Genomic DNA, 17541 nt, shown 5'->3' with positions numbered 1-17541 from the left:
GTTGGTTTATGATGCCTAAGAGATGAATCCCATCATATTTTTAATGTTAAATGATTGCAAATAAAATTAAAATTTGTGCTTACCTCAACCATATATTTTAACTAATCACATATGCCATAGTCTCCATTATTCTGGAAATGTTATTTGATATATGACTTAAAAGTGCCAAAATATATATGTTGTTAATTAGTCAAGGATGTTGATGTGCTGTGATTTAGGGGGAGTTCCACCCCCTTCAGTGTGAGAGAAGGATTAATATTTACCTTTGAGAGAGGGCTCTGTATTTTCTTTGCTCTTCCTCTCTTTATTTTTTGATGTTATTTTGTTTTGTTTTAATTTTTTTAGATTAGATTTTTTTTTAGTCTATTTTACGATGAAAAGTCAATACAATTTATGGGGTGGGGGAAAACCTCCCATGTTTGTGTGTGTAGATACCTTTTTAGAAAAAAGAAGAATGACAGGTAAAGTAGAAAGCACAAATGAGTGGCTGGAGGGGATTATGAGGAATCATATAATTCTGCATGTCAAAAACTGTGAAATCCTTTTGCTATGGTTTTGTTATGTTTAATATTATGTTTATCTCGTATTTTACAGTTGAATAAAAAACAGAGCCAAAGCAGCAACCTTTTTAATTATTAGTTCAGAGAGTTATTAATTTAGAAAGTTGCTGAAGTTTAATTTAGTTTCTTACATTTGCTTCGGGCAATTACCACTACCAAATAATTAATTAATGGTTTGTATTTGTTGTTGCTATGATCAGCTTAATGCTCCTTATCTCATTTCTCAAGGTGATACTTTAAGAATTGACTTTACTGGCCCATGTCCTTAGTATTTCTGCATTCCTGTTGAAGTTCAAAAATTGTGAAAGTTAAATACATATTAATGTTCACTCTGCCAAGAATTGATTTCCCCAATACTCTTTATTTTTAAAATACCATTTTAGTTGGTTATAACATATGAACCCTCCTATAACCTTCCATTTCAAAGGAGAATTGAACTCTGGCCATGTTACTACTGTATTAGCAGGCAGCTTGTTCTTCTTTCATTGATATACTAATGTGAGAACATAAGAAGATCAGGCTAATGGCCCATCTAGTCCAGCATCCTGTTTTCACAGTGGCCAACCAAATGCCTTGGGAAAACCCACAAGAAGGATTTGAGCACAAGAGCACTGTCCCCTCCTGTGATTTCCAGCAACTGGTATTCAGAAGCATTGCTGCCTCCAACCGTGGAGGCAGTGCACAGACATCATGGCTAATAACCACTGAAAGCCGTCCTCCATGATTTTTTTCTAAACCATTCTTTAAAGCCATCTGGATTGGTGCCCCTCACTGCCTCTGGAGGGAGTGCTCTACAACACTAGGAGCAAGGTCTCCGTAGTATCAGATAAATAGTGCTGATTTTGTCAAAAACATATCCATTGTTTGCTTTGATGAGCAAGTATTCTGGCGGTTAAAAGCTGTCCCCCCTCAAAAAAAAAAAATCTCAAATAAGTAATCACTAAGATCCACCCCATATTGAGCATCCCATTATTATCCACTTAATTGTTGGTTTTCTCAGGAATGGGGCACTTATATTTGTTGCTGCACATTAAAGGCAGATAATTCTTCTGTTGCATGTTACCACAAAAGCAAATTTGGTTCTTCTTTGTACTTCATCTTTCAGTCCTTCTTAACAATAAGTTGAAGCCTCTGGCAGGCCCACAAAGGCTTTTAAGAAAGCAAGGCAACTAGGCTTGATTACTGGCAACAAACAGGACCAGTATAGAATTGCAACCTCTATTATATTCCATTCCCCCTCTCCCACCATGATGTTTTAGAAGTTTCTTGAAAGGAATATGTAATTAATGAGTGATTTTTTTGTACGGTGTTTTTATTATACTCGAATATTTTTTTAACATATGTGCCTTTTACTTTACAGCTCTTTCAAACATCTGATTGGAGGCCTGGATGATGTTTCCAATAAAGCATATGAGGATGCCGAAGCAAAAGCAAAGTAAGTGTCAGTCAATGGTTCTTTTATATACTTTCTTTCAATATACTTGCCTTTGTGCTTCTTTATTTAAAAGAAAGGGGAGGGGGAACCAAATTAAAATATTTCTGAAAACAGTCCTTTAGTGTTGTAAAAGAAAACTCCTAAAAATATAAAATTAAAGAAATGTGATCAGTACCAATGTATATACAGTGGTACCTCGGGTTAAGAACTTAATTTGTTCTGGAGATCCGTTCTTAATCTGAAACTGTTCTTAACTTGAGGTACCACTTTAGCTAATGGGGCCTCCTGCTACCGTCACACCACTGGCACGTGATTTCTGTTCACATCCTGAGGTAAAGTTCTTAACCCGAGGTATTATTTCTGGGTAAGCAGAGTCTGTAACCTGAAGCGTCTGTAACCCAAGGTCCCACTGTATATTTTTTTACCGTATTCCAAAAGTACAACTATGTTGCACAGTATTTCTTTGAGACAATAAATAAAAGATCAACAAGTCAAAAAAAAATGTGTGGCTCTCAAGTAGTGCAGACCTGGGCTGGCTCCTATAGCAGCAATTATTCCCATTGCTTGTCCTGCCAAAGAGGAGTGGTGACACAAGGAGATATGGGCCTGGGATGGGCTGGAAGGAGGCAGGCAGTTGCCCTTCTGGCCTAAGACATGGAGAAGATGAGCTGGTAGATTCACTCTTAACACCAAAGCAAGGCAGCTACATCCCAGGATCGGCTGAGTGACCACATTGCAGCAGCAATTGCAACCTCTGGATTGCTTGGTCCTGCACATAGAAAGGAGAGGACAATGGAGAGGAGGACAGCCTGATTTCTCCCTTTACACCATCCTTTTCACCCCTAGTTGATAAACCCAACTCCCCCCCCTCCCCACATCAGGAATTATTACACAAACTGCAGCTAAAAATAACTAGCAGGTTAGAAAGGTTGGTTTGACAGACTAACTAGTGCTTCAGTCAACATTCATATTAAGAAAGGAATAATATTCCCACCAGCAGACTAGCTGGAATCACAACACCGACAACTTGGGAATATGTTCTCAACTCCTCAGAAATCTGTATATAATAGTACACATTCCAACAAATTGATGATAAGGGCTGCTATAATTGCGACTTAGACATTCTCCTGCCTGAACGATCTTAATAGAAAGTCTTACAAGTGTGCATTATAGTTTAATCTTCTCTGTGAAACCAGAAATGACTTTTTTTTTTTTTGCAATAAAATGAGCAGAATTCAAGGTTCTTGAGAGGCACAAATTGAAAGGTGCCTAAACAGTATAAAGTTTAAATGGTAACTTGTTATTGCCATATTTACAACTACTCTAGGGTATTGTTGAGAAATGTGTAAGAGAGCCTAGTATGTTTTTGATCCTGATGTTAAGTCAGAACATGATAGATGTCTAGCAAGCTCCAGTGGAAGCCAGCAGAGGAACCTGACACAGGGCATTAATTTTTAGGGTGGTGGCAGAGCTGAGGCATTCATAGATCTGCTGAATCATTTCCCAGAGGGGGCCTGATTTGGGCCTCTGCTATGCCAGCCTGGGGCTAGTGCTGCAAAAAATAATCTCCCATTGTTCCATCCTGGTTGACAGGAGCTGGCAGGGCTGAGGATGCTGTGGATAATCTGCTTCTCCACTCTTCCCAGGCCCCTCTTAAGACTGCTCTGCCCATCCTTTTCTTGCATGTCTATGCAATCCTAAAGTGGCTGAATTAAGTGGTCTTTGACTTTGTTAAGATGAAGGTATCACTGCTTCATACATCTAGAAGTTACAAAGCACAACAACTTTTCAGAAAATATATTAGTCAAATACCACACACAGATTTGCTAGGATTGTTGAAAGTATCCATATGGAATACGTTGTATCTAACAGAAGCCATACTGAAACCTGCTTCATAAAGGTGTTCTGTTCAACAGTTCCTTCATCTGGCAGAGCTCCTATAAGATGGTTTTTCATGTTGCTCTAATTGACTTCAACTAATTGCCTTTCAAGGGAATATATTTCAAGTATCAGGCTGTGAATTGACAGCAGGAGATACAGTTCTGTGTAAGCAAGGTGCACACTTGCTAATAAGATAAGTGGCAGAATATTCTTTTCTGTCAGTTTGCACTGGAAAATATCACATTATTGAGCACCGATCATAGTGACTCTGAGGAATGTTTAAGTTACTTATTTATATATAGAAAGCTGACTCAGTGATTGATTCCTGGCCACAATGTGTGCAATTCAAAGATTTATCACATCTGAGGTTCCTTCTAGTTTGCTCTATAAAAGAATATAAACCCCAATGTGCCCAGGTATTTCACATTGTGCAGTATTATCTTTCTTGGAGAAGGGAATGGAGAATCCCCTCACACAGAAATCTCATTGTTTGCATTTGAATTGCTGGATTGCAACCAGTGGCTTTATTTTGGCCTCTCCTACTAGTAGCAGTGACAGAGAAAAATACTAGATGGGGGGGGGGGGGCGGCGCAGGTACACAAATAGGAGAAAGTCCTATGTCACTTGCAGGGACATAGACTACTTGTTTGGCATCACCTATGCCCGAATCCCAATTTCACATTCCCATGCATGTTGCTGTCTCCTTTTCCCATCACCAGATCAATTTTAATCTATCATGCTGAATAATTCTCAGCCAATGAGCATTGACTAGTTATCTTGTACATATCAATAATATCACTGTACTTGGTTGTTGTCAGCCTGAGCTACTATTAGTAGCTTCGGATAAAGTGGCGTTGCAAAACAACATGATGTGTGCAAGGGAACACAGACTTTTGATATCACTCATTTGGGGATGTGCAACAGAGATGTGGGAACAGATTGTGCATTTCCCAGATAGTGAAGAAGTAATATATATATATATATATTTCAGATAAAACAGTGTCTTAAGTAAGCTTAAAGTGTTTGTGATTCTTCTTCCACAACACTATTGCATATAATCTGCTATGAATAATGAAAAGATTTTTGCCATGTTTGGATGTCGCTCTAAACCATACTGTAAAAAAGGTAAAGGACCCCTGACAGTTAAGTCCAGTCACAGATGACTCTGGGGTTGCGGCTCTCATCTCGCTTAACAGTTTTTCTGGGTCATGTGGCCAACATGACTAAGCAGCTTCTGGCGCAACGGAACACAGAAACCAGAGCAGGGCACAGAAACACCGTTTACCTTCCCGCCTTGCACTTTTTTGGCATGCTTTTGAATTGCTAGGTTGGCAGGAGCTGGGACCGAGCAATGGGAGCTCACCCTGCAGCAGGGATTCGAACCACCGACCTTCTGATCGGCAAGCCCAAGAGGCTCAGTGGTTTAGACCACAGCACCATCCACATCCCTAAACCATACTGTAGTGCAGTGTAAATGAGCTGGAATGAGCTTCAGGAAGCCTTGGGCACTTGCACTCCCCTCTCCCCTGGTATAGCTGCGAAGAGCTCAAAAGCGGTTGCTTTCATTTTTACTTAACCACAGCTTGTCGTGTCTGAACTGACAAACTGGTTAACGTTAACTGTTTTTCTCTGAAACAAGCACAGTTGAAACCGTGGCTTTGTGTGATGTCTGAATGCAGCCTTTGTGCTGGCAGTGCTCTAGAAAACTTTGCTTTCTTCCTATAGACAAGCAGCCACAAGGGGATGCCTTTCAGTACCACATTATCTTAGTTATGGTATAGTCATAAATACTGTCAGCCTGGTAAATGCATATACAATACTAATCTTCTCTAATGTGTAAATCCTACATATGAGTAGAATTCCAGCTGTAACATCAAGTAAACAATGAATGACATCCTGTGATGCGCAACTGCAATTTGTTTGCACAGTAGAACATCTCTTCTCACCCTCCAGCCCATTGTGTCCCCTCAAAACCTCTGCAGGGTCCCCCAACCCTCCAGAGCAGGGGGTTTTTTGAACAGGGGCAGCTGCCAGGGGTGGCAAAAGAAAGGAGAAACCCTACTGAGTGAACAGAGACCCACTTGCACTATGGTGAATCTCACCCAGCTACTTACATTTAAATACTGATATAAAATAAACAAAAATTACAGTGCTTCAGTATATCATAAACAGACATTTCAAAGCAATTCCTTCATAAATTCTGCTTCAAACATCAATATTAATATCATGTTGCAAAAAAAAATATGTGGTAGCGCCAAAAGAACAAGAATCTACACGTTTTCCTTTAAATATTCTTGAGTTCTCAAAAAAAAAGCATTGTTTTATTGATGGCTTAATTATGCTGCACATGAAATAAGACTGGGAAAGAACTCCTATCAACTTAAATGAATTACAGATGGCAACACTACAAAAAATAATTTCCAACCCTATTTTCGCTCTGCATTTTAGATTAGGACTTAATTCTTGTTGCCTATCTGTGAAGCAAATTCCATATGCAACAGCTGAAGAAAGCAGTTGACTCATTGCCAGCAAAAGTCTGCTTTTTTAATGTTTAATTTGCTTCCTAAGTTATGGAATATCTAAATCTTTATTATTTTGGTCTCCTGTCTTTCCTTCAAGACACTTGGTTTGGCATACATATGTATTTTTTATCCCATTTTCCCTCACAGCAGACAGGCCCAGTTCTGATTTGGGGAGAGGGGTGAGGAAATGGCTTTGTGGGAGCCTCAACACACCCTGGGAGCTTACCAGACAAAGATGTGCTGATGAACCTGCTTAGTTTTTGAAAGCTAAATATTTTAAAGGCCCATCGTTTAGTGGAGAAGAACTGGGCTGGGTGGCTGTAGCAATCATACTCTGGAGCAGCACTCTGTGTGCTATGATGGACTCCTCATCAGTAGTGATTACTTGTTCTGTCTGCCCTAAAAGGGACATGGCCAACAGTGTGTTCCACTTGTGCGAGAAGAATTGGATCTTACCTGTTACGTAGAGTTGGCCCTTCCCCCTTCCTTCCTTCCTTTTTTAAATTCAGGACTCCTTGCCTTTACTAATATGAAAGTAACAGCTACAATTGGAACCTCTGAAAACCCTCCAAATCAATGGTAGATGGATCAGGATGGAAAGGAACACAGTGTTTGGCAGCATGTCTTTTGCTGGGTGCTGCTAGCTCTTCAACAGCTCTGCACCATCATAGCACCCTTTAGTGCCTTTAGCCCCCCTATTTCTGCTGTCTCTCCTCTCACTGATGCCTTTTCATAAGAAAGTGGAGGAATCATCTCCCCCTTCATTGTCTCTCAGCAGTTGCAGCTCACTAGTATGTAGTTGTGCTGTTTTGAATTATTGTTTTTAATTTGCTGTGTATTTTGGAGTGATCCACCTATTATGCTTTTTTTAAAAAAAATTCCTTGAAGGGGTTGCTGGGAGGATAAAATAATAATAAACTCAATATTCATAGAACCACTGTGAACTACCACTCTTTAAAAAGAGTTGATCTCCTATAATGGGAAGCATCAACTTTGAATATCAAAGTTATCCATGACTGTTTAGTACATTTAAATATGTGTGTGTGTGTGTGTGTGTGTGTGTGTGTATATATAGACAGCTTGGCCCTACCTGCCTAAAAATTATGAGTAATATCCAGCTAAGTTTTACTCAGAGTAGATCCACTGAAATTAATGAGCATTGCAAAGGTAGATCCCTTTATCTGAAATTAGGCTTGTATATTCTGTTCCTCTGTAGGAATTCATTTTTGTTTCAGAATCCTTTATGGCCTTTGAGCAAATGCTGTTGCCTATTGCATGCCCTGCTGTCATTTTTATAGACTGCTTAAGAAGCAATTGGATGGCATATATTTGTCACGTGATGGTTTGTGTATATACCATAGACTCCCAAAGTGGTGTGAAGCAGATGAATATAAAAGAAATATACAATAATAGTGCAATAAAGTACACATAAAGTTATGTGTAATATTTATCCTTGGTCCCATGCATTATACTTGGGTCACATCAAATTAGAACAAATTACAATTTTTATTGATACAAAAATCCCTTCTTTACATTTACTTAAAATTAAGGCAGACTCCATTTACTTTTTACATATACAGGATGTCATTTTTTGGGTCCATTACATTCCCCCCCCCCCAAATAAGAAATTCTCTATTTTAATGATGTTTGGCAAACTACCCTTCTTCCCAGGATCTCAAGGGGGGCATACATGGGCCTTTTGTTGTTGTCAGTGCTATTTTTCTAGAAGAAGAGGTGCCGGAACTCACCAGCCTCCTTTGTTCTCTTATAATGGCAATGGCACCCACCTAAGAGGTATAGGAACTGTGTTCTGGTGAGTTCCAGCTGAAGAAAAACCCTGGTTGTTGTCTTGCATGTTATAGTCACAACATAAACTGTGACGTGAAGAGATGGTGACTGGACCAAGGCTTCATGGCTGAGCAGAGGGTTGGTTTCCAAATCTGTCCAGCACTCAGCACTGGCTTTTCCTCTAGCTTTAGGCAGTTTTCCTCATTGCAGTTATTATGCTGCTGCTCAGGCTCCAAGAGCAATGTAGGGTAGATGGAAACAAAGCACTAGAGGCACTGAGGAGAAGACGCTGAATGGCTTCGTTTTGATCTTTAAACAAAGAAAATACTTGAATAAGAACAACTTTTTACATTTAAAAAGTGCCAACAGCTAAGAACATGTCTTGAAGCCTAAGAATGTTTTCCTCCTTATCCATGAAACTTCAGTAAACTTGCCAATGAGTGGAAGAAAGACCAATTAAGCTAGTTCAAGGGAAAGCTATAATGAGAAGTTGAATGTGTTTATTGGCCCTCTATTCCCAAATTAAACATCTTTCCACAAAGTAATGGGGCTGCTCATTATGTTAATGTTTGAAAATAACAGGATAGTGCCTTTTCTTTTCTTTACAAAAACTATGTTCTGGCTTATGTAGATTCTAATGTTGTGAAATCTAACACTGCGCTGCAAAAAGACCACTAAGTTCATGTGAGTGAAACATTCAACCCAGTTCAATTAACAGAAAACGTTCCTGCTTCACATGTTATGTTAAAGGCCAAAAGCAAGTAGGGGGACAGTTTATTTGCCACATATATTCCAGTCCTGTTGTCTTTGTCCATGGAGTTTTCTTGGCAGAGATACCAGAGTGGCTTGCTGGTTCCTGCTCCAGGTGGATCACATTTGGTCAGAACTCTCCACTATGACCAATCCATCTTGGGTGGCCCTGCACGGCATTGCTCATAGCTTCTCTGAGTTATTCAGGCCCCTTCACCATGGCAAGGCAGTGATCCATGAGTTTGACCAAACTGCGGGAGGCAGTGGAAGACAGGAGTGCCTGGCGTGCTCTGGTCCATGGGGTCACGAAGAGTCGGACACAACTAAATGACTAAACAACAACAACAACAACGTTCCAGTCCAACCACCATGTTCATAAATAATAGTGCTTTTAATAGTGTTGTGCAATTCCCACTCTGTGGTCACCAGGATCAGATTATTCAATGTGGCACCACTGATTGTGTGGAACTCCCTTCCAGTGCATGTTAAGCAAGCTCCTTTTGTACTAGACATTTGCTAAATATGTATTTTTACACAGTTTTCCCTGAAGTGTGACCAGTACTGCAGTGTTAATTACCTAATGTTGAACAGTTTTAATGTCTGAAGTTTTATATAATGTATGTAACCTTTTTAATTGTCAACATTTGTGGAAGTTTATGTTTTCAATGAATCATATATAAATTTGCTGAATTAAGCCATTTTTCTAAGTAAAAGCTGTAGCACCTACCCCACCCATCTGCTCCAATTTCTGCTTATAAAGGCAGATTCATTTGTGATTCATTTGTCTCGCCCTTCACATAAAGCCAAAACTGTAGCCCTATAATACAATGGAGGAGATTTGCTAGTCCAAACTATTTAAGACAATGTCACTATTGATGTTTCATTACTCTGAAATTTCATTGCTGTTCAGCAGTGTAAATAATGCAGATAAAGCTTAGCCGTGTAACCATCTTAGGTAAAGGATTTTGAAGCCTCTGGGAGGCCTTCAAGATCCCATGACTGCCATATCTAAAAGAGAAGAAAAATAGACAGGACCACAAAATAGTGTGGGCAGTTCCCCCCATCAGCAGGCTGGGGGGGCACATTATTCAGCTACTGCCACTCTCACAGAGAGAAGCTGTACTGAATGGGATAGATTGGGGGGTGGGCCTCAGATCTGGGGACCAAATATGGGCCTCATAGCTCTCTGCCTGGCCCTCTGGACTGGCTACAACCTTCCCAAGCCTCATCGCTCATTGACCCTGCTTCATACCCTCCTTGAGTGTTTTTGTCTGGATGGAAAGTATCCCTGAACTCTGATAATTCTTCTTGCTTGCCTGGATGTAGTCTAGAGAGGGGTGTGTTGAGTGTGGAATTAATATAAGATGATACTCAGAGATAACGTTGAATGTGGTTCAATTGATCGGGGCAATAGCTATAATAAAAATTACTATAATAAGCAATAAGCTGTAGTAAACAATAATAAAGCAAAATAAAAAAAGAAGTGTGCATGCACACAAAAGCTCATACCAATAACAAACTTAGTTGGTCTCTAAAGTGCTACAGGAAGGATTTTTTTTATTTTGTTTCGACTACGGCAGACCAACACGGCTACCTACCTGTAACTAATAATAAAGCAGATTGATCTGAGTATTGGTTTTTATCTGCGCTTTTTGTATAGTATGCAATTCATGTGCATTTTATTTATTGTTTTTCTATGTTTAGAACATGCCTTGGTATCAAAAAGGCTGTGATAAATAAAAAAGCAAAACAAATAAAATAAGAATAAAGCTTAGGTTGTTTTATAAAGGATAAAATAAAACATAACATTTAAAGTGTCTACTTGCATATTTAATATAACCAATTTTAGTTGGAAGAAAGACAAATGACTCTCTGACTCCTTTTAAATTATTTCCTATGAAAATTTGCATGTGTTTCTTTTTATGGTTGTTTGTAGCTCAAAGTATCTGAGTTCTAATTGCTATATGTTTCCCCCATCTTATTTATGAAGTGAAAATGCTGCTCTAGTCTCATCTGAAATTTCAGGTCCCAGTGCAAATCAAAATTACTCTAATTTTGTGTCTTTAATTCATCAACGTATCTAATTTACAAAATGCATTGTTTACAGCATCATAAAGTGATTCCCTTGGAAAGGATCAGGACATACCTTTGAGTACCGAAAAGGTTTATGAGATAAGCATTATAAGTTGCTAAAATAATTCTGTTATCAGCAATAGAAGCTGTTGTTTTAGTGAAAGCGACTCCTTATCGTATCAGATGAAATGAAACCATATGTAAGGACAACTCAATTATCTTTGCATCTGTTCCTCTAAACTGCTCTAAGTGTTCAACAGCTTACTCATGAGAAGTTCTGTTAAAGTCAATGAGATCCTTGAGTAGTTAATTAGTTTCCTGATTGCATTCTTAACCTACATTTGCAAAGGTGAAAATCTTTCAGTTGATTGTGTGTTTGCAGCTCTTCATTGAAGTACATTGTGCTACAGATTAGCCATACATTGGAAGGAAAGTAAGATAGAAAAATATACTCTGTGTGCATACACACCTGCCAGAAACAGGTGTATATAAATTGGGCCTGAACCAAATAATTATCAGTATTCACTTGGATAGTGTCTTAATACTTAATATTTGCTTTAAAATTTGCATGTGTTCCAAATAACAAATAGCTGAAAAAATACTTTGCCAAACATTGAAAGTCTCTCATTTTCATAGTTCAACTTAATTCTTGTTCTCACTTTCCTTGGCCCCATTGGACACCATTGATATGTTATCTGATTAGCTGTGCTGATACGTGTGTGTGTGTGTTGTGATGTTTATGACATCAGAACTTTAGAGGGAGCATCACAGTGGTCAACAAAACCACCAGGCGCATCACAGCCAAACATATTTAATACCATAATGGCAAGTTGGACTGGCAGCAAGGACAACCTTTTTAAGGGTCTAATAAACGGCAGCAGCCACAGGGACAAAAGAGTGTCAAATAGCATAGAAATGATGTAAATATATGTAACACACATAGTTTTGTCCCAGGCAATCTGGTGGCATATGTGACAGAAAGAGCCCATGGATCTGTACTTAAAAGTTGGAATAGCCATTTGATTTCTACTTCAAGAAAGTTTTTAAGCAAGTGTGTTTTCCCATCCATGTCTCAGGTTTACTTCTTGTAGACCTGTACTATTTATTTCAAGTTACCAAATAATTGTACTGCTTTAATCAAATTCATTTCTCAGCTGTTGCAGATTCTGATGCAAATGTCACACCAAAGCTGAAGCACCAAAATTTCAACAGAAATAAACAGTAATTTCCACAAATATGGTGATTGAATGTGCTCAGTTTCTAATATATAGCAGATTATCTCATTTAGTACAAGTGTGTGCTATTAAGGTTTATCGACTAGTTTTCACATTAAAATGCAATATCACTTTTTACAATACTTTGTAACCTTTTTAGGTTTATATCTAGTTTGTTCATTCCATAACTTCTTGGCTTATTTGCATTTTTATGTATTATGAAACATAACATTGTCAACTTACTCCTGCTCATTTAGATTTTACAATTTCCCTATTTCGTCTCAGTTTCCATGGAAACCTGAATTGGTATGACAACAGAGAATAAAGAGATGAAGACAGTTCTTCAAGGATATAAATGAACTCAATATAGAATTCCATGGATTATATACCCGTCAGAAATAATCTAGGTATTAGCATTTGAGCTGTGTATATTCTAGAAAATAAAATTGCAAATTTTATGGAGGGAGAGTGGAAAGGGCATAGTCTAATTTACTAGTCTGTTTCTATTAGTAATCCATGCACCTATACTCAAAAAGACATTCAATATGGGAAATACATTGTGGGACATTCCATTGACTCTTGGCACCTTACAGAAATTATTGGATAAGCAATTAAAAGAAATTAGAACTGGGATTGATGAAATGGAGCATGACACTGGAACAGAGAAGAATGAAATGAAATTAAAGGGGAATCAGAGACTTTAGATAACAATATTGATAATGGATTGCCAGAACAGGAGAGTGAAATGGTAGAACTGGAGGCAACAGATGGTGAAATAGACAAGTCCTTCACACAGGTGTCTAGAAGAATTGAAACAGCCAAATGGCAGAGTTGTGATGTTGGAGGAGTGGAACAAAGGTGTGGATGGAGAGATCAAGAGATATTCTAAGATGGCAGAGATAGAGTTCAGAGAGAAAGGATTCTGTGTATAATTTGGAATGAATTCAGAGGAAAATGCTATAAAACCTCTCGTGCTTCTTTGGAAAAAGAATGGAAGAAAAGGAAATGGAATGAAAATTATGGCAAATACAACAAGAAATGGGACCGAATATACTGAACTGGGTGCAAAATAATGAATACATGGTAAGAAAAGAACTACGGAATAATATCTCAGTATATTATGACAGCAGAGAGCATAGGCATAAACTCTGGGGGGCCCTGGGTGCCTTGGTACCCACAAAACGTCCACTATGGGTGCCCAAGCATGTCTGCGGCCACAGCAGGCCCCAACAGAGAGCCAGCAGAGGCAAGGCAGTGGGCAGCACCAGAAGGCAGAGACTATGCAGTGGGTGCGCACATGTCATGTGTCATGTTGTGCTCGTGCTGCTGGGCATCCACAATCTAGGGCCCAAGTCAGCACTACTGACAGAGAGACACTTATATAGACAAAGATGAAAAGCTTTATTGTATCATGAAAAATCTTTAATAAAATCTTATAAATAAACCCAGTCTTGGAAGAGGCTGACATCTGGCCTTTATCCAAATAGGAGATTTCATACAAAGGTATGTCCATAATAAGCTGAAAACCATAATATGTTTATTTCAATAGCTACTAAATTCCTACTCCTAAAGAACAGTGGTTTTCAATGGACCAAATCATTCTCATAGAGATATAAATAAAAACCATGGTGCTGTAAATGTCTAAAAAGAAAACATAAGTATATTGTTGTACCATGCAGAGGACATGTCACCATGTACCAAATATATTTATGGCCATGGAACAATGTCTTTTTTATCTTTCCACTGGTGCCTTTCGGTTTCATTGTTGAGAATTCACATGTTGCTGAGATAATGAATTCTTACATTTCCACAACAGCGTTTTTCCATAACATTTGAAGGACACTGTGTGTATGGGACCATAGTTCAGCCACAGACTACATGCTTTGTAGGTCCCAGGTTACTTTCCTGGCTTCTGCTAATAAAAGAATATTGAAAGGAAAAGGAATCAGGTAGAAGGTAATGTGAAAGACTGTTTTTCAGAGAAAAGCATACCTGGATAGATGAACGATTGGCCTGAGACATTTCGTATGTATGCATAAAAATATGTGGGTAAACTTGCCCCTGAGAGCATTGAATGGCCATGTGAAGCAGACCTCAGGATGTATTCAATTGACAGCTACCTCACAGAACTAAAGTTGGCAGGCAGGGGTCCTGAGAATTCAGTGCCTTCAGCATAGGGAAGCAGCCATGCCCGCTGCACAGCCTATTCTGTTCAACTTAATTATTAACTTGTTCTGGTTCTCCTGACATAACTAAAGTGCCTGGTTCATTTATGCACTGAAATGGGAAGTGCTCTGAAGGAAAGAGCTCGGTGAGATTCCCAAAGGCAGCCCAATGTCAGACCATATGGTATAAGCAGTCCTTTTTCTTTACTCAAGGGTATGCACCTTTTTTTCTAGAGTAAAAGCACTGGCATACGTATGCATGAAATTATCCCCATCCAACTTTGTTCAAATTGCAGGGGTTCACAGAATAATTTGTTGGAGGGTTGTGCATGACCAAAAAATATAAGTTGCATCACCAAAGAAAATTATAAATTAGGACACTACTTTGCATGTGATTGTTTTTATGTCAAATTTATAAACAATTACTATAGTGTTATGAGTTTGTGGGTGCCAGATACCTATACAGTAATACCTCAGGTTACAGCCGCTTCAGGTTGTGTTTTTTCGGGTTGCGGACCGCCGAAACCCGGAAGTACTGGAACGGGTTACTTCCGGGTTTCAGCAGTCGCGAATGCACAGAAGTGCCGAATCGCAACCCGCGCAGACGCACAGACACTGGTTATGAATGCTGCAGGTTGTGAACGTGCATCCCACATGGATCACCTTTGCAACCCGAGCGTCCACTGTAATTCCTTAATCCAGTATGTGTTAGAAATTAATAAAGTTTTCTTAACCCCTGGATTCAGTAAGTGTTTTTGAAAAAACAAGGCAGGCTAGCTTGCTCATGAGGTAATTGCTTAGGTGATGGGTCATTAAGAGAAAAGAGGGACGTTGATGGTCCATTGAGAGAGCAAAGGGAATGACAGGAAATGGGTGGGGCCACTCCTCCAACTCTTAGAGGACAAAGGCCTGAGTTTAGAGGTGAGAATTGGCAGTAATGTGATGGAGAGCAACGTTTCAGAGCAGCGTTTTATGTCTGTTTGAATCCAGTCCTATGGGAGAAACAAGACACTTTCAGGGTGTTGATACTGTGAACCCTTCCACCATAGGCTCAGGTTGTCTATATGTGTAAATAAACCATATATCATAAAGACACCACAGTCCTAGCTGTGCCTCATTTCCAAAAGGAAACATGAACCCTGGGTCAGTGCCTGGAACCCTGGAATTCCACACCACTTGTAGATTGGAGTGGCGTGCAGCAGTGCTGTAAATAAAAATGCAATCTTACCACAGTAGAGAATACGGAAGGGAATTTGTATATCTACTGAGTCTGCTAGCCATGTGTTTCTAATTGGCAGATTTAGGCTCCTCTTCTGTTTTATGGTTACTTATTCTTAAACCAGACTCAGGCTAGAGAGCCCACAAATCTTCAAACCTACAGCCCATGGGCCAATCTGGGCCCACCAGGAAGTCCAGTTTGGCCCACACACCCATTTTTCCCAAACCATGTCCAGCTGTCCATCAGGTGCCATAATGGGTGATGTAAACCCACCTTGCCCTGATCCCTTCAGTCTCCAAAAAGAATCAGCATGTGCAGTGAAAGCAAGCAGACTCTTGTTTTTCTTTCTTTCTTCATTGCTGCATCCCTGCCAGAGGCAATGTCTGCTTTATACAGGCATTGACTCTGACAAGGACCACCCAGTTGCACAGTGATAAAGAAACAGGCACGTGTTTTTCAGCACTGTTTGAAGCATTGTTCCCTACCCCTCCAAAGGTTGCTGGAGTGATCTTTAAAGGGGCGTTGAGACTGCTGCAAAGAGCATTGAGTCCCAGCTCTCCTGTGCTCAGACAGGATTGTGGGGTCAATCTTAAATGGTTGGCATAAGAGATTTGATGCCACGTGATAGACAAGTGTATTGCCCCACCCGTCTGTCAAAGTTGGTCCACAAAGTGCCATAAAGGTTCCCCACCCCTGAAATAGAGGACTCATCTGAAAGCTTGTGAGAATTGAGAATTGTCGTCTCTTAAACACATGGCCACCCTGATCTGTCTGCTCCCCTTGGTGCAAGTAAGGTTCCACTGAGAGTTTCACTCTGAGAGTCAACTGCCCTACAAAGGAGGTGTATAGCCACCAAGCAAAGTCAAAATAAACCCCACAGAATTTTAAGCAATATACTGTCTTTCTGGGCCACTTTGCATTTATGTGACTGCACAAACAGATTTGAAAAAAACATGTATCATGTGTGATTAGTTGCAGTTCCCTGCTGAATGTACACTTGGTTTTGCCTCTGCATAATGTGTGAAATGATTCTCTGTAAAAATCTTGACATTAATGTTTTAGATATTGTCAGAGCCACCCTGGGTCCCAGCTCACAAGAGACCGAAGTCCAGTCCAAGTTATATACAAAAGGTTTTATTGAAGATCATTGTCGTCATTACATCCAAACTCCGTGGCTCCGCATCTGTTACCCTTAGATGTTAGAAGTCCCCTCTGAGTCCGTCCCTCCCCTGCACCACTTTAAGAGGCTTGTGCTGCTCCACCTTTTCCTCTCCTTCCTTTTCCGCAGGGTCTTCCTGCCCCCCTGTGTTCCCTCTCTCCGGGACTCCCCAGAGGCTGAGTCTTCTCCTGCCTGCTGCCCCCTCCTTCGTGCTTTAGCACCAGGCTCCTCCCCAGAGCTCTCCCCACTTCCGCGCGCCTCCACATTTGAACTTGGCGCGCGTACGTTGCTCCTGACCTTCCTTTCAACAGCCACACTGCTCCCGGTACTGCTTTCCGCCCCTTCCGGCAGGACGTCTTGCCCCGATCTCCTTCCCCCCTCTGCTCCTTGTTCTGTTCCTCCCGACACACTGGTAACTCCACCCTCTTCACTCCGTTCCGGTGGAGAAGCAGGTCTCGATCTCCAACTCCCACTGGCGGTTCCCCCTACGTTCCCCTGCTCCTGACTGCTTCCCCCTTGGGCTCCCCTTGGCTTGACCAGGGGGGCTCCCTTTTGGGAATCCTCCGATTCACTGGACGGACTCATGGACCATCTCGGGTCATTGTCGTCCTCTTCCTCGTCAGGCTGGAATCCTTCTCCCTCACTCTCGGTCTCCTCCCTCCTCTGCGCCTCTCTCCCTGAACCCCTGACATCCATCCCCCCCTCGAAGCCCCCCCTTCCCCCCTCCCCCCCATCGGGTGCGGGTTGTGGGAACTGCAGCTCCTCGGAGGTAGAT

At 40.4% G+C, this 17541-nt stretch overlaps 1 protein-coding gene across 4 annotated transcripts in view; it reads left to right on the top strand.

Moving 5' to 3' along the window:
- Positions 1-17541, top strand: part of PRKG1 (protein kinase cGMP-dependent 1) — a 660310-nt gene that overhangs the window by 582396 nt on the left and 60373 nt on the right. For all 4 annotated transcript variants that reach the window (XM_079976270.1, XM_079976269.1, XM_079976271.1 and 1 more), the window contains one exon: positions 1921-1995. In XM_079976270.1, coding sequence (XP_079832396.1) covers positions 1921-1995 — 75 coding nt within the window. The remainder of the gene's footprint in view (positions 1-1920; positions 1996-17541) is intronic.

The sequence above is a fragment of the Podarcis cretensis genome (assembly GCF_951804945.1).
Source record: "Podarcis cretensis genome assembly, chromosome: 5".
NCBI classification, from domain to species: Eukaryota; Metazoa; Chordata; class Lepidosauria; order Squamata; family Lacertidae; genus Podarcis; species Podarcis cretensis.
Note: the sequence above shows the minus strand (reverse complement) of the source record. Positions and strands in the feature narration are given on the sequence as shown.